General features: G+C 65.1%; 2 protein-coding genes across 5 annotated transcripts; both read right to left on the bottom strand.

The window, feature by feature from the left end:
• Positions 1-1,000: 1,000 nt before the first annotated feature.
• On the bottom strand, positions 1,001-2,036 carry TNNI2 (troponin I2, fast skeletal type). Its single transcript, XM_090292759.1, has 5 exons — positions 1,952-2,036; positions 1,732-1,860; positions 1,532-1,621; positions 1,269-1,445; positions 1,001-1,191 (listed from the first exon to the last, which is right to left on the bottom strand). Exons 2-5 carry the CDS (start codon positions 1,852-1,854, stop codon positions 1,096-1,098), a joined length of 486 nt encoding a protein of 161 aa, XP_090148885.1. The 5' UTR covers positions 1,855-1,860; positions 1,952-2,036; the 3' UTR covers positions 1,001-1,095.
• A 2,512-nt stretch (positions 2,037-4,548) lies between these two features.
• Positions 4,549-9,822, bottom strand: SYT8 (synaptotagmin 8). Of its 4 annotated transcripts, none has more exons than XM_090292655.1 (8): positions 9,202-9,822; positions 6,312-6,688; positions 5,826-5,924; positions 5,575-5,742; positions 5,329-5,496; positions 5,141-5,246; positions 4,917-5,050; positions 4,549-4,816 (listed from the first exon to the last, which is right to left on the bottom strand). In XM_090292655.1, exons 1-8 carry the CDS (start codon positions 9,590-9,592, stop codon positions 4,583-4,585), a joined length of 1,677 nt encoding a protein of 558 aa, XP_090148781.1. In that variant the 5' UTR covers positions 9,593-9,822; the 3' UTR covers positions 4,549-4,582. The 4 variants fall into 4 exon arrangements, with proteins under 4 accessions (XP_090148781.1, XP_090148795.1, XP_090148802.1 ...); XM_090292669.1 differs by having other exon boundaries at positions 8,777-9,265; XM_090292676.1 differs by having other exon boundaries at positions 6,312-6,378; positions 8,777-9,265.
• Positions 9,823-23,663: the final 13,841 nt, after the last annotated feature.

The following is a 23,663-nucleotide window of genomic DNA, read 5'->3' as shown; positions in this document are numbered from 1 at the left end:
AAGGACACAGCCACATCCCAGGCTGGAGGGGACGGGAGCGGTCCTCGGGGAAAGCCATCGGGGCGCCGGCTGACGTCAGAGTCCCGTTCCCTTGAGGCAGCCAAGGCTAGAGGTGGCTGCCTTCCCGTGTCCAACCCCCAGCAGATCAATGGCGGGGACCTCCGGAGGGTGAGGGCAGGACACAGCCCCTTCGTCACGGGTGACCGGGGCCCGGCCTCCCCAGGCCCCCGACTGGAGATCTGAGTGGAGGGACCTTGGCAGGCCGGCCACTGCATCATCTCTCACAAGGGAGGCTGACAGCCGTGGCCTTGCTGTGACAGTCCTCATTGGGTCTGTCAGGGACACAGTCCCTTGATGTGTGAGGTGGCCCAGGGCCTTGGGGCTGAGCAGAAAGGAGGCCCAAGCCCTCCCACTAGGCCCAGGTGAGGCCCAGCCTGCCTGTCCTTAGTCCCTTGTAGGGGGGCACGGTCCCAGCGGCTGTGAGTCCTGCTTCGTGGGCACAAGCCACCCTGGGAGGCCGTCTGACCCAGGACTGCCCCCTGTGTGACCCCTGTGGGGGCTGTGGATCAGAGGAGGAGCAGCCGGGAGGAGGGGAGGCTGCCCACCTTGTGTGTGCCTGCCCGGGCCCTCGGCCAGGTGTGGGTCGTGTCGGGACGGTCTCTGGGCAGGCAGGTCCCTTATATGGTTGTGCAGACCGACCCACCATCTCGCTTTGAGAACCACTGCTCAGACCTGAGTCAGACCCTCAGTCCCTGGCCCCTGAGGTGCTGGGACTGTCCAGAGTGAGCCCTGGTGAGCGCCAGGAACTGCCCACCAACCAGGGACCACAGCGTGGGCGCAGGCTGGCTGGGGGCTGTCCTGAGGACCTTCCTGGCCCGGCCGAAAATCCCAAAGCCCGTGCTCCTGGGCCCATGGCCCCGCGCCTGTCACCTGCTGGGGCCTTTCCCGGGGGGCAACACCGAGAGGCTCGGCGGCCTGGGTGTGGACAGAGAGTCTGGGGCAGGTGCACAGCAGACCAGTCACGGGACTGGGTGCCTTTATTGACAGCCGTGACGGGCCGGTCCTCCCGGCGGCTCCCTGGGCGGCGCGGCGCGCCTAGGACTCAGACTCGAACATCTTCTTGCGGCCCTCCATGCCCGACTTCTCCTCGATGTTCTTCCTCCAGTCGCCCACGTCGCGCAGGTCCCGCTCCTGGGGGTGGCGGCAGCAGGCTCAGGCCCCGCCCGCCGCCCGCCCGCCTCCCCTCCGCGCCCTGCCCGTGCACGTACCTTCTCGGTGTCCTCCTTCTTGACCTGCTTCAGGTTGGCCCGCAGGTCCATGCAGACCTTGTGCTTGGAGCCCAGCAGCGCCTTGAGCATGGCGTCGGCCGACATGCGCACCCTCCTCAGCGGCGGCCTCTTGAACTTGCCCCGCAGGTCGAACAGCTTCTGGTTCATGTCCTCCAGCTGCGGGGGCGGCGAGCGCTGGGTAGGGGCCCGCAGGGGCAGACCCCTGGCGCCCCGCCCCCCGTCCGGGCCCGCCGGCCGCTCACCTCCTTGGTGCTCTTCTGCACCTTCACCTCCATGTCGTACTTCTCCTCCTCGGCCACGTCCACCTTGGCGTGCAGCTGTTTGCAGAGCTCCTGCGGGGGCGCGGGGGGCGCTGCACTGACGCCCGGCCGCCCCTGCCTGGCCGCCCCCTCCCACGCGCCCGCTCGGCCAGTGGGGAAACCCAGGCAGGGCGGGTGGGTACCTGCACCTCGGCCGTGGAGCTGGGGATGTGCAGCGGGGGACAGTGCTCCTCCAGGTAGTTCTGCTTCTCCGTCTCCCGGCGGCTCTCCTCTTTCTCTAGCTCAGTGGCCGCGATCTGCAGCATCACACTCTACGGGGGTGCGCGGCCGGCAGTCAGGGGCTACGCACGGCCGCCCGGCCGGCCCCGCAGCCCCCACGGCCTTCCCCCGGGCAGCACGTACCTTCAGGTGTTGTCTGCGGGCCGTGATGGCCCTGTTGCGCTTCTGCAGGGCAGGGGAGAGGGGCAGGGTCAGAGCCGCTGGGCCTCCACACACCCACGCACACCCCTACCCACCCACCGCACGGGCCGGGCTCCTGCTCAGGGCAGCTGGGTCTGGGGGGCTCTAGAGGCTGCCCAGGTGGCATGTAGGGGCGTGGAGATGAGGCTGCGCCTCAGAGGCCGTGGAGAGGGACAGGGATCCCCGCAGGGCGGGGGGTGGATGCAGGCATTTGAAGGAAGCCATTGCTAGGGTGGCCAGGCCACAGCCCACTTCCCCTGCCCTGTGGGGCCCTGGAAGCTGCTTCCCCTGTTGTATCACTGTCTGCAGAGAGGGCCAGGGTGTCTTTCTGGGCCTCAAAGCTCTGACCTCTGACCTATCCCAAGTGGGGGACCCCCCCCATGTTTCACCCCCAAGGAGACACTCACCTCATCACTGTGCCAGGAGGGTGGGCGGGCATGGGGGAGAGAAAAGAGAGGTTAGGGACCTGTGATGGGTGGGTGGGAACAGGGCTGGTCAGGGGCACAGGGCTAGGGGGCTATACTTACTCCCCCATCCTGAGGTCCTGGGCTGAAAGCCTGTGGGGGAGAAAGATGGGGCGTCAGGGCCACAGACCTGTGGGGGTGCAGCATCTCATCTTACCCAGGCCCCTGCCTGCCACCCCAACTCTAACCTCCGGGGGGGGCGGGTAACGTCTTGGAATTCCCTGGGGTGAGAAACAGGAGGAGAAAGGGTCCCAGAGCTGTCCCAGGCGGGGCCTGAAGTGCACAGCTGTCCCGGAGGGCGGGCGGGCGGGATGGGCCAGCGCAGGTGGCCGCCAGAGACACCCCGCTATTTTTAGCTCCGCTCCTTCGGCTTCGGGCCCAAGTGCATGCGAGAGGCTGCTCCCCCATTTGGCCTGGGCTCCTCAGCACATGGAGACCCCTTCCAGTGCCCCAGCAGTGAGGCCTGGTCCCCCAAGACTCTCCAGGACGCTGCCCCACCACGGCCCGCTCCCCACTGGTGTCTGGCTGGCTCCCAGCCCCATGGAAGCCCCCCATGGAGCGCTGCTGGTGGTGGACCCCCACCCCTGCCCCTGCCCCTGCCCTGGGAGGCCCTGCAGGCTGGCTTGAGCGGTGCCTGTCCCCAGCCCCAGCTGGCCGGCGGCCTCACCTCGCGTCGGGGCTGCTGGGCGGGGAGCGAGGTCAGGCTGGAGATGGCGAGCTGGGCTGGTGGGCCCCGGGGGAGGGGTATAAATGTCCTCCCCCGGGCCGGGCCCCTGCTCAGAAAGGACATGGAGCCCTCCTCAGACCAATGGGGGCCCAGGGACCTCCCCACCTGCCCAGGCCGCCTGGCCTGGCCCAGCCACATGCCGCCGTCCAGTCCAAGAAGTCTTGGGGAGGGGGGGTGCCGAGGTTGGGTTGCTCTATTTAGGGATCAGTGACGAGATTGAGAAGCTCCTGGTCCTTGCAAGGAGCCCGAGGGCAGCTGTGCACAGCCGCGCGGGGCCATGCGGGGCCTGGCAGGGCCGTGGTGGGAGCTCGGCTCAGGGGTCAGCGGGGGGCTCCTTGGGACCCTGGCCCCACTGGGTACACGTCAGGGTCCACACCACAGTGTCCCCCTGGGGACTGCAGTCGCCTCCCCTGCAGCTCCCTGTTCCCCATGCAGCCCAGGGTGCCTCTTCCCCAAGCTGGCTGTGCCCCCCTTTCTCCAAGCCAGCTCCAGAGCCAGGTCTGGACCCCCAAACACGGCCTCTGGGCCTGCAGCAGCCCCGGGGTCTCGGGGTGGGGGTGTGACGCCACCTCCCTCCCAGGAGCAGGCACGGGGTGCCCTGGACGTGCAGCGTGCAGGGGGCCGCCCTCCCCGAGGGCTGTTCTGCACAGCTCAGAACACGCCCTCCCTCCCCAGGATGGCGGCGCCCCTGCCTGGAACCCTCCCTGACCGGAGGGGCTGGGGCCCCACAGCCCCCACCCAGCGCAGGCATCTGGAGGACCATGACTTGGCACCCTGCAAGTGGGGCGGCTGGGCCAGGGGAGGGCAGGGAGAGTGGGGCCTCCCAAGGAGCCTGAGCAGAGCCACATGCTTTCCCAGCCAGGCTGGGCCCCCTTGGAGGCCCCGCGGCAGCAGCTTCCAAAGGCAGTTTCCAAAGGCAGTTGCTGCCCCCTGCTGCTCACACGGGAAGGCCCTGCCGCCGCCCGCCCCAAGGTTTGGGGGGCTCTGAGAGGAGCTGGGGCAGCCCCTGTGGTTGGGGTCCCGTCCTTCCACCACCACCACCACCCCCAATGCCTCCCGATGGCCCACCTGTGCCCAAGGGCCTGTCTCCAGCCCACCTCACCTCGCCCCGTCCCTGACCGCAGCCCCCAGATGGGAGGGCTCCCCACCGCCCCGTATTGTCCTCACTGGGCTTGTCCACCCAGGAGTCTGGCAGTGGTCAAGGTCTCAGGGCCGGGATGAGTCTGGAGAAGACCCCTCCCCACCCTCGGCGGGGCCCCTGACCATACTGTGTCCCCAAGGACTCAGGAAGGACACGAGGAGGGACTGTGAGGGAGCTTTTATTGCAGTGGCCTGGACCAGGACCTCAGCTCAGTCCTGGGACACTGAGGCACAGGGACACTTTCAGCGGCCAGGCAAGGGCAGGTGCAGGCGGGGCCTCAGGGCCAGGGTTTCGTCCACCTCCCTGGCGGGCCGCAGGCGGTGCCACTGGGCGATGGGCCTCCGGGCGTGGGCCAGCATGTCTGCCCAGTGCTGCAGGGCCTGACCAGAGGCGCGGGCACCCAGCACCACCTTACCCACGGGCGCAGCCCGGAACTGTGGGCCCCGAGCCCAGACGGCCAGCACCAGGTCCACACTCTGGGCAGAGACAGGCAGTGGGGCCGTGGAGGAGGAGAAAGACAACGGTCAGTTTGGCCCCTGGGGAGAACCTGCCCGCCACTTCTTCCAGGCAGCCCACCTGGACCTGGCTGAAGGGCACGTGGAAGGTGAAGGCCTCGTTGAAGTACGGAGCGGCCACGCCCTTCCTGGCAGACGTCTTTCTCGCCTTCCACTTCCTCTGGCTCAGTGCAAGCTGGACCTTCACGTAGTGCTCTGGGCGGGCGGAAAGGGCGGGCCATCACAGGCCTGAGAGCCGAGGCAGGGCCCCCTCTGCCCACACAGAGGGGTCGGGGCGGCCCTCACCTGCCGGCTCCAGGCTCAGGCCCCTGGCCTCCAGCACCGCCACCGTCAGTCGGCCTGAGCTGGGCACGTACCGGAGCGAGAAGCACAGCTCCCCGACCTGCTCTGCCTGTGGGCACAGGAGCGGCCTTGGTACCCCTTCGGGCGCTGCCGGCAGGACCAGGCTGAGGCCAGGGGGTCCGTGGCCTCACCTCGGCAGTGCCCGGCGGGCCCAGCGGGCGCCAGAGCTCCAGGACGTGCTGAGGACCCACGGCGCCCAGCGGCAGGCTGAGCTCGCCCAGGGGCTCGTGTGCGGAGAAGCGCCTGCAGTCCAGCACCTGCACCTTCAGGGTGGCCCGGGGCAGCTCCTCTGGCAGGATCTGTGGGCCAGGGCATGAGTGGGGCCCCCAACCCCTGGTCCCGGCCCCCGGCCCCCGGCCCGCAGGGCCCAGACTCACGCGGAAGCAGCAGGTCTCGTTGAACACGGGGCAGAGCGTGCCACGGTGCACCTTGGTCTCGTGTCCGTGCCCGGCCTTGGTGGACAGACTGACGCGGGCGTAGGGGTCTGCTGTGCCACCAGGGCCCCTGGCCCTCAGGTCCACCGCCTGCTTGAGGCCCACCCTGAGCTGGGAGCCAGGGGTGGCTCAGCCGGGGCCTCCCTGGTCAGCCCCACACCCAGCTCCTCTGGGCCGGCACCACGGGGCCTCACCTCCTGGCTCCTGCAGTCGTATTCCAGGGAGAGCTGCAGGCGCCCCCACTGCTGGGCTCCCCCTGGGCTGGGCTCCACGTCGTCCACATCTGGCTGCACCTGGGGTGGGAAGGGACGGCCACAGGTGTTGCCGGGACAACGCCATTCCAAGCCTCCTGTCAGAGCAAACAGCCCACCTCTGGGCCAGGCCCCCACGAGACCCCCACACCCCCGGCTCAGCTCTGAGATCGGCCCAGATGGAGACTCTGCCCCAAGCCCGTCACTGGCACCTCTTCCCTCTGCGAGAACACGCCGTGACCCCGCGGTGCCAGCCCAGCCCTGGGCCCCGGGCCCACCCGCCTCTCCCGGCCCCCGTTTGCCCCTCCAGGACGGACCTCTGGCCTCTTCTTACGGGCAGCCCCTGACCACACTGAGCTGTCCGCAGCCCCCAAACCGGGCCCTCGAGCCGCGCTGTGGGCACCGGGAGCGCAGGTGCCTGCTCCTCACCAGGTGTATGGTGGTGTGACCCCGGGCGCTGCGCAGGCCCACGGCCTCCTTGTCCCTGGGCTTCCTCCTGCGGCCCCGGCGGCAGCAGCAGCAGAGGACACAGAGGAGGGAGGAGGCAATGAGGGTGCTGGCAGTGACAGCAGCGGCCATGAGCGCCCAGCGCGGCCCTGGGGTGGGCACAGGGGTGGTCTGAGATGCACCTGTGGGCGAGGCTGCCCCCCACCTGTCCAGGCCAGCCCCACGCCCCTCCTGGGCCCCACGACTCACAGGGCATCCTGGCAATGAGGGCCGGAGCAAGCCCGGAAGCAGCCGTGGTGCCCACTGGGGCCAGGGCTCCGTGGGGGCCTGGGAGGTGCCCCATCTCCCCACTCTGCTGGCTTAGAGGAGACAGCCTTGGTGGCCGGGTCACCTGTGGGGATGGCCCCTCGAGCCCCTGCCCACCGTCCTATCTGCCCAGTACCAGGCAGCTGGGGTCTGCCCGGGCTGGACGCAGCCTGGGACGAGGGGCCAGCTTCCCAGCCCCCCGCCCACCTCCCGGCTGCCTCCCCAGCCCCTGGCCCAAGCCAAGCAGCCTGAGCTCTGCCCTCACTGGTATTCCCTGCAGAACCCCCCAGCCCTGCCCCATTGTAGGGCCTCCCCCTGCCCCGGCCCAGGGTCCTGTCTGGGGTTCGTCCCCTGGGGTCCCCATCTTATCCCTGCCTGTCACACAGGGTGCATGTTCCCACATGGGAGCCCTGGCCCAGGGGTGACCTGGGAGCGTGGTAAAGGGGGCTTGTGGGGCCAGGGCTGTGTTGGGGTCACAGGGGGAGCGGGCGGGGGGAGCAGTGGGGCCGGCTGCCGGTGCGAGCTGGTTTCAGCAAGCTGGAGCTGAAGGTGGGTCCCCAGCACAGGGCGCGGGGCCAGAGCACCTGGGGGGCGGGGGGGCAGGCAGGCACGGGGCGTGGCTGGGAGCGCCCAGAACATTCCTTGCAAACTGACTCAGCAGCCACCGGCCCAAACCTGCCTATCTGCGGCTCTTAGGCCCTCAGGCGAGGGGGCAGGAAGGAGGGCGGGTGGGGGGGGGTGCAGCTGCCCGCCTGGGGGCCGGGGGAGCCTGGGGAGGGAGCGCACCTGGCCAGGCTGCTCCTCCCACCCGCAGCAGGGACCCAGGATTCCAAGCTGCGTCCCAGCCCCACGGGGGCCTCTGCGGTTCGGCTCCTGCTGATCCCCCTCCTCTGGGGAGCCAAGAGGCACACCCCCTCCAGCCTGGGGTCCCCCTCTGGCCTTAGGCCTCCCCCTTCAGAAATAACCCGGCACCCGGGCCCGAGCCCCCACCAGCCTGCTGCTGAGTGTGGGGAGGCCCAGGCAGGAGCCCACCATGGTCCTGAGATGGCCCCCCGGGCACGCAATCATCAGCGCCCCACTCTCCACTGGGCTGGCCAGAGCAGCCCCACTCCCAGAGCCCATCCAACGTTGCACGTCCACAGGGGAGGTGCCCGGGCCACTGCTGCCCCCTCTGGGGTGGGTCCCTGCCGGCCAGTCAGGCCACAAGGGAAGGAGACGGAGCCCGTGCTCAGTCCGCCGCCTGTGGTCACCATCTTGAAGTTCTAACCATGTCTGAACTAGAGGCTGCACCTTTCCTACCCGGGGCCCGCGCAGGCAGCTCCCTGGGCACCGGGGGGCCTGGGCTGGCCTGAGAGCCCCTCACGGTCCCACGGGGTCCCCCGGAGCAGCAGGGCGGAGGCCAGAATCAGAGAGGAGTTTCCAGCCGGCCTTTTCTTTGTGGGCCCCCGGAGCCGCTGCGTGCCGTGGGGTCAAAGCAGCTGCACCTGAGCCGCCGTCTGTGCGCGCGTGGGTGCACGCGTGGGCCCCTCCCCCGCCCCGCTTTGCTGGTGTGCGCAGCTGGGCCAGGTCAGGGCGGTGAGGGCCCTGAGTCACAGGGACGGGTGCAGCTGGTCTGGCGGGATTCCTGAGCCGGCCTGCTGAAGGCGGTTCCCCCAGGGCCACAGGCGGCTCCTGGAAGCTGGCCCCAGAGGGTCACGGGGCCCTCGGGATGCCTGCTGAGAGCACAGAGGGGCTCAGAGGCCTGGGGCGGCGCAGGGTCCCTCTGGACCGCAGGGTGCGCACGGTGGAGAAGGTTCGGGATGCACCGGGCCACCAGGTGGCGCCATCTGCCGCTCGGGACCCCGCTAGCGGGCGTCCGGCCTTGGGGCCTGGGGCGGGGGGCGGATACCTGCAGGGGCCCAGGCTGGGAGCCCACCCGGGGCGACCCTCGCAGGCCCCTCGAGGTCCTCCAGCGTCTCCTCTTCCGCAGCCTCCCTGGTGCCTCCGCCCTGCCAGGGGCTGCCTCTGGGACTCACTTTCCCGCCCCCACAGAGGAGGCAGGGGTTCCTTTCTGTGCTCGCTCTGGCCGTCGGCTCTCTCCTGTGGCCTGGCGGCAGAAAGCCCTCCCAGGGGAGATGGCATCCATCCCAAATGCAGCCCACCTGTAGCCGCCCCTCCGGACCAGTCTGCAGACACAGCTCTGCTCTGGCCATCCAAGCACAGGCCTGCTTGCCCCATCCCACTGGACCTTCGAGGGCTGCATGAGCTCCACCTCCTCCAGGAAGCCCTCCCTGGCCACCCCTGGCCCTTGTACCTGCCCCAAACTTGGGGCTGGGTTCCACCCTGTGTCCTTTCCCAGTCCAGTGTCCCAGCTCCCCCAGGCAGGGGTGGCTGGGTGCTCTCCTGTGCCCTTCCCGGTCAGGCCGGACCGACTCCTATTAAAGCCATGCTAACTAACCCTCCTGCTTTCCGTCCAGCTGGAATTCTCTGTGCTTTGATGAGAGAAAGTTTCAGTGGGCCTTCCTTAGGAAGAACAAGGTTCTCCCAAATGTCGGGTGGCAGCTCCCCAGGGGTAGTGCGCTCTCACCTGACACCCGACTTTGGGCCCCACCTGGCCTGCAGACCTTCCTCTCGGACCCGGGCACCCGCGGGCAGTGCTCAGAGGCAATGGCCGGAGCCCAGCATTCTCTGCTTCTAGTGACAAGAACGTCTTCTTGGTGGGTGAGAGGTGAGGGAGGCAGGGCCTCGGGGAGCCCCACCTCAGGGCCGGAGCTGCTGGCCCTCAGGAGCTGGGAACTCCCTGAGGAGGCAGAGGAGGGGGCCTCCTGAGCCCCAGCCCCAAGCACCTGGGCCCCTCCCAGAGGACTGGACAGAGGGGTGGCAGCGAGAGGAGGCCAGCCTGGACCGGGCCTCAGAAAGCAATGCGCTTCCAGGAAGGTGTCCTGACTCAGGAGGACGCCGGGGTCGGAAGGACGCATGGCTCCCTGGCGCCATCGGCCCAGCACACGGCTTTGGGCCGCAGCCTTGGCCTGCTGCGGCTCAGGATTCCGGGGCCCAGAGAGGCGCCCTGAGGTTGTTTGCAGCGGTGCCGCAGCCTCTGGCTGGGCTGGCCTGTCCCCAGAGTCCCCGCAGAGCCAGGGGCTGGGAGTCCTTGCTCCTGGCAGGGCCCGTCCTCTGAACCCTGGATCTCGGCTCTGGCCGGTTTATCTGGCCCAGCCCTGAGTGCCCTCGCGGGCCTGCGAGTCTCGAGGAAGCCATTATGGGCTGGTGGCCAGACATGGGCTGGTTAACGTGTAACAGGAGGCCCTGTCACTCACAGGGCTGTCCACAGGGCGGGACTTCCCTCTGCCCAGGCTCTCAGGCTGCTCAGGGGACACAGCCGGTATGCCCACGTGTGCGCCCACATGTGTGCCCACGCTGGTCACGAGAGGCTCTGGGGCACGTGGCACATGGGCTGTCCCCTGAGCAGGGCCGGCCTGCCTCCAAGTCCGACCCAGTGATGCGGTTTGGAAGAAGCGTCTAACGGGGGCCGGGAGCAGTGAGCACAGGTCCACAGAGGAGGCGGTGGACCTGCCGCAAGCAGACGCCCTGCTCTGGGGGGGACGAGGAGGGACACCCGCCATGTGTGCTCCATGTGTGCCTTTCCCAAGATAAGGGCGCCGCGTGGCCGGGCTGAGGTTCCAGGGCAGGAAGGGAAAACCAAACAGGGCTGGGCTGGTGGGCCCCCGGCCGCTGGCAGCTACACCTCCCGAGACCTTGCGGGCGGGTGGGGCCCTGCACGCGTTTCCTCTGAGGTGGCCAGGGCTGAGGGTGGGGTAGGGGCTGGATGTTTGAGGTTGGAACTCAGGGCGGACGCTGGCGGAGGGAGTGGGGCGCTGCTGGCATGGAACCCTGGGACGGGCAGGGACGGGACGTGCGCACCCTGCCCACGCCGACCCCGGCCCCTGGCCCCCGCTCCTGTGGGCCTGGGACACCTGAGGGTGGGGTGCTGCGCTGGCCGCGGCCCTCTGCAGACTGCGGGGCCCTGCGCGCATTTGTTGGGTCTCAGCCTGTGTGTGCTCGGTCACCCTTGATTCAGGCTTGCCATCTGGGCGCCTGCACCTTTCCACCCGAGCCCATGGGGAGCCTGCACCCCACCATCTGAGCACCTGGGGAGTCTGCACCCCATCATCTGAGCTCATGGGGAGCCTGTACCCCACCATCTGAGCAGGTGGGGAGCCTGTACACCACCATCTGAGCACCTGGGGAGTCTGCACCCATCATCTGAGCTCATGGGGAGCCTGCACCCCATCATCTGAGCTCATGGGGAGCCTGTACCCCACCATCTGAGCAGGTGGGGAGCCTGTACACCACCATCTGAGCACCTGGGGAGCCTGTACCCCACTATCTGAGCCCATGGGGAGCCTGTACCCCAATATCCAAGCCCATGGGGAGCTGGCACCCCATCATCCAAGCACAGGGGAAGCCTGCACCCCATCATCTGAGCACCTGGGGAGCCTGTACCCCTCCACCCGAGCCCATGAGGAGCCTGCACCCCACCATCTGAGCACCTGGGGAGTCTGTACCCCACCATCTGAGCACCTGGGGAGCCGGCACCGCCCTCCCCTGGGGGTCAGCATGGATGTGCTGATTTCCTGGCTTTACTCACCATCTTTTGAGCCTGTGCTCCTTTGTTTGTGAGTCTGGATTTCTGAGGGATGTGAACCCCACTCTTTGGAGTTTCTGGGTGAATTGTAACCCATTCGCTGGTAAGCTGAGGGGACATGCCCCACTGTCTGACCGCATGTGCATGCATAACCCGCCCACCTCTGGCTCCTCTGCAGCCCAGGGGGCCCGCTCACCCAGGGCACCCCGAGCAGAGCACCTTCCACCACCCCTGTGACTGCCGGGGGGCATGCCGGAGCCCCGCTTCCATGCAGCCTCCCCCCCCAACACCCCAGGTCTGGGCACCGGGACTCCGCTCTGTGGCCACCAGGGTGCCCAGATGGCCCTCACCCCTCACCGGGCCCCCAGGTGCCGAGTCCCCACCGGCACGTCTCGCTCAGACTGCGCGCCAGGCCAGGCCGCCGGGGGCACCGCCTGCGGTTTGGACACCCCAGACCCGCCCGCCCCGCTGCCTGTGTGGGTCCCATTCATGCCTGTCTCAGGCTCTCTGTGTGCTATTCATGTGTGTGCCGGCCGCCCGCCCGCCCGCCGCCCAGGTGTCTCGGACGCCGCGCCTCTGTCTCCACACGGGGTCCCCACCCCAGACATGTCTGGGTCCTGTACCCCATTTATCTGAGTGTGGGGTCTGTACCCCATTTCAGTGTCTACTGCACCCCACTCTGCTGAAAAGCTGCATTGAGGTCCACAGCCTGATGCCTCTGTGTTCTTGGGGCTCTGGGAGCCGGACCTCATTTCCTGGAGAGTTGGGGTCACTGCTCTGTCATGCATTCTTCTCAGCCTTTCTGTAGCCGGGGTGACGTATGTTGTTAGACTGCGAAACTGGGGAGCTGGGACCCCAGGACCCGCTGGTCTGGGCTTGGGGCAGCACAGACCCGCACTCTGAGTGTGAGCGTGCCTAGCACTGAAGGCTGGACACCTGGGCATGCGGTCACCTCCCTGCGGTCCCTTTGGCACCCCGCCTGCATCCTGAGGGGCCTGGGTAGTTTTGCACAGCCCTGCACCCTGCTCCCCTTGAGTCGACAGACCCAACCTCACCGTCCCGAGCAGATGGGGACTGGGTCCCTGTCACTCTGAACTCGTGGATCCCAGCAGTAGGTCTGGACCCCAGCGCCCGCTCCCGCCGTCCGAGCATTGGAGGCCCTCCCCAGGGGAGCCGAAGCCCCATAGGCCCGGCAATCTGGGGGGGTCTCAGCCCCTCATGCCAGGACCCACGGCACGCAGAGCTGACCCCAGTCCCCACGGGTCCCAGTCCTGCATGGCTCGCCCTTTGACTGCAAACGTCCAGACGCTCACCTGGACGTCCAGGCTCTGGATTTTGTGGCCCCCTCCTGAGTGCCTGAATCACACCTAGCCTCAGTTTTGGGGTGTTCTGTGCCCCACCCACCGGGGACTTCAGCAGTGTGGACCCTCAAGCGGCCTGTACCCACACATCACGTCGGCCCACGTCTGGGCCTGGGGCCCCCCACGGCCGGTTCCAAGCGCCGCCGCACGCTTGGCCGCCCGGCGCCCATTCACGGGTGTCCGGCCTGTGTGTGAGCCCATTCATCCCGTGCCCGCGCCCCGGTGCCGGGCTCATGCGTGACTCCGGGCCGGCTGTGCCCCGTCCGCCCCCGTCTCAAAGACAGTCTGTGCTTTGTGGTCCCCGCTCCAGGAACAGCCGCCGCGCAGCCAGCAGGCACATTCCGGGGTTTGGCCGTGAGCCAACGCAAACCCGGTTTACTGGCAGAGCGGGAAGGCCGGGGAGGGGAGAGAGGGACCCTCGGGCTGGGGACGTGCGATCAGGCTACGTGTCCCGGATTGGCTGCCAGCAGGTCTGGGGCGGCCGTGTGCACATTCCAGAGCCTCCACCCCCATCACCCCCCCGCTGGCCTCCTGGCCTCCAGGCTTGTCCGTACCAGCTCGGAGTAGGTCCCAGGTCCCAGGCCAGGGGTGGGGGAACAGAGGCCGGTGGTGGGGGATTCCACCTCGGGGGGCCACAGACCCCTGCTCCCCGGAACCTAGGCCCCTGAGAGGGGTCTTGTCCAGCTCCTCCGGGGCACTGGCTTGTACTCCCTGTGCTGTCTCTGGAGGGTCCCTGGCCCGCACCCCCGCGGCCCTGGCCCACTTTGCTGTCGGCAGGCCCAGGCACTGCTGCGCCCTGGTCCTGCCCTCTCCTAGCCACTCAGAGCTCAGGGCCCAGCCACGCCCTTGGCCCGGCCCCTCTCCAAGCACCCCCACCCCGGTCTGTGGCACGATGCACAGGACCCCCTTCAAGCAGGCGTGTGGGATGGGTGGGGCGGCCGGGCGGCCCTGCCCCTTCTCAGCCCGTGCACACTGGGGCCTGGGTCGCGGGCTGGCTCCACGGGCCGTGAGTGCTGACGGGGCCTGGGAGGGTGGCCCCCTTCCACGGTCCGCTCTGGGGTTTCTGGGCTGCTAGGTGGGACCTTTCAGGTGGGGCCCGTCGGGGGGAACCCTGAGCAAGCATTGTGGGGCCAACACAGAGAGTTAGGAGCAAGCAGAGCACCCCCAGGTGCCCACTCTAGCCAGAGGGCCCGCGCAGCTCGGGAGAGGGTCTGCCGCGCCAGGCCGGCCGGTCTGTCTTCCCGTCCCTCGCTCGGGTTTGGGGTCTGGCTGGGCCCTGCTGGTGGTCTGCAGGTGACCGAGCGACCCCTGGGTCGTCCAGGGTCTGTCCCCACACACGCCCTCCCCAGGGCGGCACGCGGCCCCGGGAGGCTGCAGCGGCAGGGCGGGGGCCCAGGTGACGGACGGAGGGCCGCCATCCGCCGGGCTCCAAGCTCCCCCTGCTGTTCGCTGGCGGCCGCTGGCAGCAGCCTCCCCTCCCTCCGCTGACCCCTGAGGTCTCCCTGCCGGTCCAGCCCCTCAGGCCCCCGGCAGGCCTCTGGGCGCCCCCTGGGCCCTCCTGCAGCACCCAACCTGGCGTTCTCCCTGCAAAAGGGCCTGTCCCGGGACCCCCACAGCCCGCGGAGTCACCTTGTGGGGACCCCGTCGGGAGGACAGGCCCCTCCTGGGGGCCTGGTCTGTGCACAGAGCCTCTTTGCTGGGGTCGTGGGGGGGCTGGGGACCATCATGAAAGAGCTATACCTTCCTGACCTGAGAGTCCCCAACCCTAGCCCAGAGGGTCACCTGGAGCCCTGGACATCAGGGCATCAAAGGCCCCAGTGGAGTCACCATGTGTCACCCATGTGAGAGGGAGGGAGGCCCCAGGACATCGCCCAGGGCCCAGGCCCCAGGCCAGGCCAAGGCCAAGGGTCTACAAGAGCCATCAGCTCCCAGATGCACCCGGGGAAGCAGGGTGGGGCCGAGCGGCAGAGAGGGACGACGGGGGGCTGGCGGGGCTGCGTGGAGAGGAGGGCGGGTGTCAGGCTGCTGTCAGTGGGGACGGGGCTGCCCCGTGGGCCTCCCGGCCCTCGGTTCTAGGGCTGCTGACCTGCGCCCAGCCAGGGACTCAGAGCCGCTGCCCACCCCCAGAGGAGGCCCGGTGTCTCCCTCACACACACGTGTGCACACATGTATGTAACCACACGTGCGCACATGCTTGTAAACGCACACTCTCTTGCTCTCGGGCACCCCAGAGGCCCCGTGACCCCACTCCCAGCAGTTCTGTCCTCAGACCGTGTCTCAGCCACCTGAACAGGCTGCCGGGGGTCAAGGGCACTCACAGGGTGATGTCCGATGAACCCTGATCTTTCACACGTGAGGACAGACAGGGGCCCGCAGGCGATCAGAACGACGCACTCCAGGTGAAATGGCGCAGGGAGAGGGGGTCCAGGCGGCGCGGAGAACAGACGGGCCGTGACCTTCTCTGCGCATTCTGGTGCGTGTGATGCTCTCCCAACGGGGGGTGAGAAGCCCCTGCCTCCTGACCACACCGCCAGGCTCCCTGTGGGTGGTGGGTGGTGAGGAGACCCCAGAGCGTCGGCCAAGGGTTCCGGGCCAACAGGAGGCAAGCGGAGGCGCCAGGTGCCGAGCGGGGTGGCGGGAGCCCCCTCGTGGGCTCGGGGGTGGGGGTGGGAGGCAGGTCAGTGAGGGCCACATCCCAGGTCATGGGAGGCTTCAGCGTCCTGCTCCCTCAGGGGCAAGCCCGGATGTGCTTGGGGTCTCCTCACATCCCACCGGGTCCCCCTCAGTGCGGAACCCCGACCCGGCTGGGGGCTGGAGCCTGGCCTGTGGGTGGAGCAGCTGTGGCCCATGGGAGCCGGGTCCCACATCTGGCCTCAGCAGGCCGGGCGACTTGATTGCGTCCCCCGTGTCTGGCCACAGGAGTCCCGTTTTGGGTGACAGACGGCTCCTGGAAGAAGTGAGTGGTGGTGGTCACTTACGGGGGCCCCAGGCCAGCAGGGTCCTTGGGCACAACCCGCAAGCTGCCCTCAGGCCGTGCACCTGGCTCAGCCCTTGGATCCGGCGTCTGCAGCGGCTTCCGCGGCTTCGGGGTCCCAGCTCCATGAGCCCCCGCGCCCGGGCCACATCTCCCCTGCACAGGGGCCTCACTTTCCTGCTGCCTCATACGTGGGTTCTGTAGGTGGCTTTGGAGCTCACAGGGCCGCTGCCCCATCTCTGAAGCCCCTTCTCGCTGATAAGCCTGCCCCCAGTTGTCACCACGTACCCGCTGAAGGACGCAGATCGGCAGTGGGGCGGTTCGGGTGGTGAGGACCGCGTTCCCGCACTCTGGGGGTCTCGTGGGAGCCGATCGGCTCTAGGCCGACCCTTTGGGCCACCCTGCCTCAGGGTGGAAGCCCTGCTTTCAGTCCCGTGACTCCCCTGGCATGAACCTGCCCGGGGCGGGTGCTCAGCCAGCTCCCAGCAGCTGTGTGCCCGCTTCCGCAACCCAGTGCCATCCGCTTGGCCAGGGGCCGGCCCACCACGGCCACCGGGAGGAAATTGGCCCCCCTCGTTTGTGCGAATAAAGCCTTAATGGTACCAGCCCCGCTCCTGTGTTCACAGGCCGCTCAAGTCTCTTCCTGGTCCAGCGGCTGGACTCTCAGGCCTCCGTGCCCCCAAGTTCCTGCCCTAATTCCCGGAACTGAGGCCACAGGACTCACCCCTGTGCTCGTGTGACGTGACTGTAGGGACAGTCAGACGGCCGACTCCAGTCACAGGAGGCTTTGGATGTGGGAGTCAGACAAGGCACCACCTGAGAGGGCGCCGTGAGCGGGCTCAGGGGACACCGCCCCCCAGCCCACAGGGAGGGGGCCCCGGCTTCCGCGGGCGGCGCTGAGCAGAGAGCCGGCAGGACCCCAGGCTCCGTCCTTCGGTGCCAGCAGCGGCGGCGGCAGCAGCATCCGCCCGGCCTGCAGAGCCCAGGCACGGCCACGACCGGCTCTCGCGGGGAGGAGGGCCCCGGTCAGTGCTTCCCGGCCCGGGACGGTCGGCACTGGGGGCCCGTGTGCTCGCGACCTACACTGAGTGACCCGCTGGCACGGACACGTGTCAGTTGCCGTCTCCAGTTGGAGGGTCGGCAGCCCGGGCCCAGCCCGGCTGGTTCTCTGCGGTCAAGGGCTTGGGGTTCGTGCGTGTGCTCCCCTGAAGCCCGGCCTGGGAAAGGGAGCTCACTCAGGCTGTGGACAAAAGTCAGTTCAGCGCTGCTGCGGGACGGGGGTCCTCGCCTTCCCCGGGCCACCCCGGCCCCCTCGCAGGAGCCTCTGCACACGCAGCAGCCGCTTCTTCAAGGCCAGAGGAGAGGAAGCTCATCCCAGGAGACGTCGCAGCCCCCAGCTCACAGCCCCTCCGTGAGACGCGGGGCACAGGCACCACTCCCTGGAAGGAAGGGGGCCACGCCCAGGAGTGCCCAGCAGGAGGGGAGCTCAGCCCAGGGCAGCCCAACTGTGCTTTCGGATCAGCCTGTGTACGGTGGCGCTTTTATCTGCGGCCCCGCCCCCGCCCCCTCGGTCACAGTCATCAGAAATGTCTCCAGCGGTTGCTGCCATTCTCTGGGGACAGACTCACCCCCCCACCCCCCCATCGAGAACTGCTGTCCGAGAGCCATTATTTCATCCGGGCTTCCAAAGCAGCCATTTTCCAAATCCAGCCTCTCCTCAGCACTTACGTGCAGGGCTTCTTCTGTGAAGATGCACGTCCTCACAGCACGGAGCCGGAGCGGGGAAGTGCTGACTGTTTCTGATATATATATATACATCTCATTATGACTCCGTGAATGCCAGTGCTTATCTAAATATATTTCCTGGGTGCAGCCGTGGTCTGGAGCTGCTCAACCATTAGCAGCAGCTTAAAGGCTTAACAGCCACGCGACGGGACTGCGCATTTCTGAGGGTCAGGCGTCCTGGCGTGACTCAGAGTGTCCTCTGCCCCAGCCTCTCGGGCCAAGGTCAGCGGACGCCGGGCTATGTCCTCCTCCGGGTGCCCCACGGGAGAGCAGTATCTGCTTCCCGCAGTGGTATGGTCCGTGGTCTTCTGCTTCCTTGAGGTCGCATCTCTCGGGTCAGGCAAGGCCCGGGCCCACTTGAGAAGGGCCTGCTTGAAGGTCAAGCCCACCAGGAGACCCCTCCCGGATGAACTCAGACTCCGCTGATGAGTGACCTCAATGACCTCTGTGAGGCACCCTTCACCTTTGCCCCAGTCTGTGGGTTAGAAGCAAGTCCCAGGCGCCACCCCAACACAGGTGACTCACAGGGCCATGCTGGGGGGTGCCCACCGCAGCTCGTTTCAGATCCGGGTGCTTCTCTGGACTGGTGACCTTGCCACCGTGCCCTTGACCGATGGGAGCAGGTTCAAGGTGACTGGTGCACCATGTGGAAGTGACGTCCTGGGTAGTTTCTGTACCTTCAAGCGGGACCGGAGGCTCCGGGCTCACTCTGCGTGGGCCACGTCCCAGCCTGGCACCAGCCACCGTGCTGGGAACCTGGTTTCCTGGCACAAGAGCTGCCCTGGGTGCCCGGGCTGCTGGCTGGGTCACCAGAGGACAGAATGAGGACGTTGTGGTTACAACACACACACAGAGGGGGCCATCCTATTCATTTTAGGGGCGCAGCTCAGGGGCATCAGGCACATTCACACGGTCACGCAGCCGTCACCCCGTCATTTCCGGAATGTTCCGTCTTCCCAACGGACACACTTCCCTCCCCGTCCCCAGCCTCTCACACCCGCCGTCCCACTTTCTCTCTGCGGATCTGACTCCTCCAGGGACCTCCTGTGTGCGGGGTCACGCAGGACCTTTCCTTCTGCGTCTGGCTTAGGAAATTCGTGTTTTAAAAAAGAAGTCTGTCCTGGAACTACACTAGCTCCAATTCGAGTGCAGGATTTCACGTTGTTTCCTTGACTCCTTAGGTTGATGAGGGGGCCAGGGGTCCCGGATGAGAGGGAGTTATAAGCGGAGTTAGGGTCCCCTCTCTGCAGCCCTCTCCTATCTGGGGCTTCCTCCCTCGCCCCAAATGCCATCCTCAGACACCCGAGTCCTCCCAGATTGGCTCTTTCTGTTCAGACTCAGCTGCCCCGCTCAGCACAGAAGGGTTTCCGCACTCGGAGATGCTCCAAGAGCCTGAACAAAAGGCGCTGGTATAATAATAACCGTGCGTCACGGGGACCAGGCCACTTCCTCTGTTCTGCCAGGTGGCTCTGTCAGAGTCCACGTGGCAGGTGAGGGACGGAGCCCACAGTCTCAGAGGTGACAGTCGGATCGCGCCCGGCCCTCTGGCCCCAGCGCCTTGTCCCCATCTGCCTGCTGCCCCACCCCCACCCACAGCTGCACCCTCATAAAACCCGACCTCCTATTGGTAAATCACGGGTCTATTTGGAACCACTTCTTACGGGGCTGAGAGGACCCCTCTCCCCCCCGCTGTGAAATAATGGCCCGCTGCCATATTTCCCTCACTTCCCCCCAACCGCAATGTGGGAAGGCCACACGCACTCAGCCCCCCGCCCCCCAGCTGGCTCCGTCCCCGGGGAACTGATTCATTCCCGTGGCTTTGAATTCCACAGCTATGCCGGCTCCTCATGCTGAAGCCCCGCCGGGCCGGCGGCCCCCACACCTGGGGCTGCCACAGCCCCTCCGGCTCTCGGACACACGCTGTCCACCTGCTGGGCTGCTGTCCTGTTTCGTGTGTAAAGACGCGTCCCCCTGTGTTCATCGCTGTGGGTCCCTCTTAGACCCAGAGGCAGAAACCAGCCAGACGCTGGGTCTTTGTTCTCCAAAGAGCTGAGGCCCAAACCTCAGAACCTTCTCAGGAAGTGAGAACGGGAAGGGGAACATCTGGGAGACAGCTGCGGGTTCCCGCCGGCATGAGAGAAACAGAAACACAGAAATATGGGGTCAACCTTGTGCCTCAAATTGACAAACGCATTCGATGGGGCACCTTCTTTTCAGGGCGCGTGAAGCACTTACTAAGGTTGACCATGTTTAGGGTCACGGCACTATTCTTAACGTTTAAAGGGATCCAAATCATGCAAATTCAGGCCACGGTGGAATTAAATTATAAAGTTAAAGAAAGAACAATACCTGGAAAGCCTCCAAATATGTGTGTGGCAGGCAGAGTGTCAAACGGCCTGTGGCATCTGCCCCCCTTTGCCTCTCCCACGCCCTTCATCTTCCACGAAACCCCCTTACACTTCCTCCTTTTATCCTTTTATAAAAAAAAGACTTCTCTTTATTTTTAGAGAGAAGGGAAGGGAGGGAGAAAGAGAGAAACATCAATCAGTTGCCTCTCACACGCCCCCGGCTGGGGACCTGGCCCACAACCCAGGCCTGTGCCCTGACCGGGGCTCGAACCAGCGACCTTTCCGTTCTCGGGCCGGCGCTCAGTCCACTAAGCCACACCAGCCAGGGCTGCCTTGTCCTAATTTGCAACGTCAGCTGCAAAACTGCCATTCTCCGGAGCTTTGCTGAATCTACTGACATCTTACTTCCCGGCAATTGTCCGTTTCGCTGTAATAAACACATAAAAATTCTTACAGGTTCAGCCGTCTCTTTCCCCAGCAGAAGCCGGCCGTGTCACCCTGGGTGTGACCCAGGCTGGGGGTCACGGACCACGGTCACTGCGGCTGCTACACAGCAACAGGGAGCTAAGGCAACAGAGGAACAAAATCGCAGCTTTACAGTAACCACGGGCCAGAGGGCTCGCACAGAAGGTCAGAGAGCATTTGGAAGTGAATAAAAATGAAAACGCAACCTAGAACGTCGTGGGATTTTGCTTATGTTCGAAAAGAAAGTTCTCGAATCGATTGCCTCGGTTTCTGCCGTAGGAAGTCAGAAAAAAGGAAAAACAAATTAAATCAAGTGCAGGCGTTAGAAAGGAAGCACAAAAAGAAGGAAGAGAAGAAACCTCTGAACTGAGAAGCAGAAAATCAATGAACGCGAAGTGCTGTTTTTTCCGAGCAGAGAAAAAAATCTGATGAAACTCTGTCGCGTCAAATAGAGTCAGAAAACAATGAGAGAAGACCCAAGTATCACAGCACGGGCTACGAAGAAAGAGAACCACGAGAGAACTGCACGGACAACTTTATGCCAATGCGCCCAACCGCCGAGAGGGGGCGGCGGCCCTGGCCGGGGGCTCAGTGGGGTAGACCGTCCTCCGGATGCACCACAGCTGCGGGTTTGATCCCCAGTCGGGGCACATATGAGAGTCAGCCAGTGATGCCTCCCTCCCCCCCTGTCTCTCTCTCCCCCTCCTTCTCTCCTCTCTGTCTCTAAAAAAAAAAAAAAAAAAACCAGAGGGGACATGGACAGCCTGCCAGAGCTCCCTGAGAGAGCAGACAGGCCAAGGAGCCCTGCCTCTGCTAAAGAAATCGACACAAAACTGTTAAAGAAACAAAACTACGCGTCCGGCCTGGGATTCACAAGTGCCTGGGATCGAACCTGCAACCCACGCCGGTGCCCTGACCAGGGATCCAGGGATCGAGCCCACAACCTTCCCGTCCCAGGACGACGCTCCAACCCACGGAGCCACTGCGGCCGGGGCCTTTGGCTTTGGTTCCTGACACAACCTCCCGTCAGAGGAAATGCCAGGCCCAGATGGCCTCCCCCAGGGATCCTCCCAGGACTTAAAGAAGAAATAACGCGCGTCGTCTGAAGCTCTACCGGGGACCGGACAGAAGGAGGCAGCCCAGCTCGCCGCCCGGACACCACTCCAGGCAGAGTCACGAGACGGAAGGGAAACCACAGCCGTGAACATGCAGCAGCTCAGACCCCGTACAGAGCACACGGACCACACGCCACGACCAGGGGGCGTCCATTCCTGATTAAAAAAAGAAAAACTCCCGGAAAACAGGATAAAAGGGAATTTCCCAACCTGATGGGGGCCCCGATAGCCCATGACCCGCCGACACCCCCTCGGTGGGGAGGGCGGAGTGCACCCCCCATGACCAGAAAGGCGGCCCTCACTGCCTGTTCCCACGGGCCTGCGGGTTTCAGCCAGCACCGCGAGAGGAAGAAATACGCACCCAGGTCTGAACAGGATGAGACGCGGTCACCCACAGAGAAATCCTACAAAACGAGGGGCTTGGCAGAACTGACGTGTGCGTTACCTGTGCGTGGAGCGGGGCTGTGGCACAGAAGGCATTTCTACACGCCAGTGACAGACACTGAGAAGTGTCACCGAGCGGAAGGGGTCCGCTCCCCGGCGCGCACCCAAGCACAGTCACACGGGAAAGGAGTTTGCAGCCAAGAAAACAGAGGTTATTTTTAAGGAAATGGCACCAAAACCGGGGTCCCAGGTGGGCTCAGGCTCAGAGACCTGGATCTCACTGGTGTCCAGGGGAAGAAGTCATTAATCATGACGGTCGGTGCAAGGCCAGGGACTGGTCCTGATGTCACGAGAGTGAGGCCGGCGGGGTCCTTCCCCTTCTCTGGGTCTCTGAGCTGAAACACACCAAGGCCTAGATGCTTTCTCTGCTTTAACCAAAACTCTGGTCAGCAGCCCCGAGGCTTCGTTCCGACGGTTATTTGATGCCGACCAGAACCTCATTGTCCTGAGAGCTTAATGATAAAGAGTGGACGAGCAAGGGAGAGGGGCGGGGTCAGTCGGGGTGCTGGGCGGGGCCAGTTTGAATCTAAAGAAAAAAAAGGGGAAAAGATCATGTTAAAGAAATTAAGCTTCTGCCAGTGACAGAAGTTGAAGTTAAAAGTACCATTTACAAGACAACAAAACTGGGAAATAGAAGTAAATTTGACAAAAGTTGTCCGAAACTTGTACCCCCAAAACTAGAAAATATTACAAAGAGGAAGTTAAAAACTAAAGCAAGGGGGGATGTGGTCTTTAGGAACAGGGACCACCAGTGCTGTGGAGCGGTCTCCCCAACCTGAAACAGCAGCATGAAACGTTCTGCAGAATGGCTGCACCGGCCAGGCCCCGCCAGGACGGCGGCAGTTCCCAACGGGTAGCGAGAAAACAGCTACCCTGGCTTCCTTTAGTTTTTAGGTTTGTTCTTCCGATCTAAAGCCAAGCCGCAAACCCCAGAGACAAACTCACTACCCGGTCAGGAAAGTCGCTTCCTGCATCCCATAATAAGTCTTGCACAATCCCAGAAGGTCTCACTTTACTTACGCATCCCCCGACTTCAGTGGGACCCTCGCTGCCTAAAAAGGACAGAACCAGCCAGCCTACCCCCCGATCAGTTAACCCCAGCAAATCCGGGTCCCCAAGGAATAGCCCTCCACAGCCCCACGTCGCAGGTGCCGACCCTGAGGCCTGAGCCCCGTGCGCTCGCCCTTGGCACAGCCTCACGCATCTGCCTTCGGTTTTATCAGCGACTCGGGTCTAACCTCTTTTACATCAGGAGACGAGAACCCAAGCTCGTCAGCCGTGCACCGGCCTATAGGGCCAGCCCAGCCTGAAGCAAAACCCCAGGAGGAATTTTTTCATAGAAATCAACCAGGTGATTCAAAGATTCGTGTGGAAAGGCAAAGGGTGTAAGATACAGGAACTTTGAGAGGGAGGATGGCGCTGGGCAGCTCTCCCCGCCTGACGTCGGGACTCACTACCAGCTCCCCGAAGCCCCGGCTGGTGTCCAGACCACTGTGCGACCAGGTGGCCGGAGCGGCGCCCCGCGCGGACCCACACACGGGGCCCACGGGCTTCCGGCCACGTGGCTGAAGCCGTCGACCGGGGCAAGAGCTCTCTGTCAGACAGCAGGGGCCCGAACGGCGGGACAGCCGCTAAAATGACGTCAGCCCTCACCTCACACCGTAAACAAAACGCAACCCAAACGCAGCGCGGACGGAGCGGAAGCGATAAAAGGGTGAAATTCTGGAGGAAGGCCGAGGTCGGGGGCGGCCTCACTGACCCCGAGGTCAGCAAAGACTTTTTAAGTACAATATTTGAAAAATAAAATAAAAGGAGTATTAAAAAAATAAATTTGCATCAAAATAAATTTTCTAACTTTTCTTTCACAGACATTGTGGAAAGAAGGGAAAGGCAAGCCAGGACTGGAAGAAAA

Source organism: Furipterus horrens, unplaced genomic scaffold, assembly GCF_987537825.1.
Source record: "Furipterus horrens unplaced genomic scaffold, mFurHor1.1.pri manual_scaffold_2, whole genome shotgun sequence".
In the NCBI taxonomy this organism is placed as follows: Eukaryota; Metazoa; Chordata; class Mammalia; order Chiroptera; family Furipteridae; genus Furipterus; species Furipterus horrens.
This window is presented reverse-complemented; position numbering and strand designations above follow the sequence as displayed.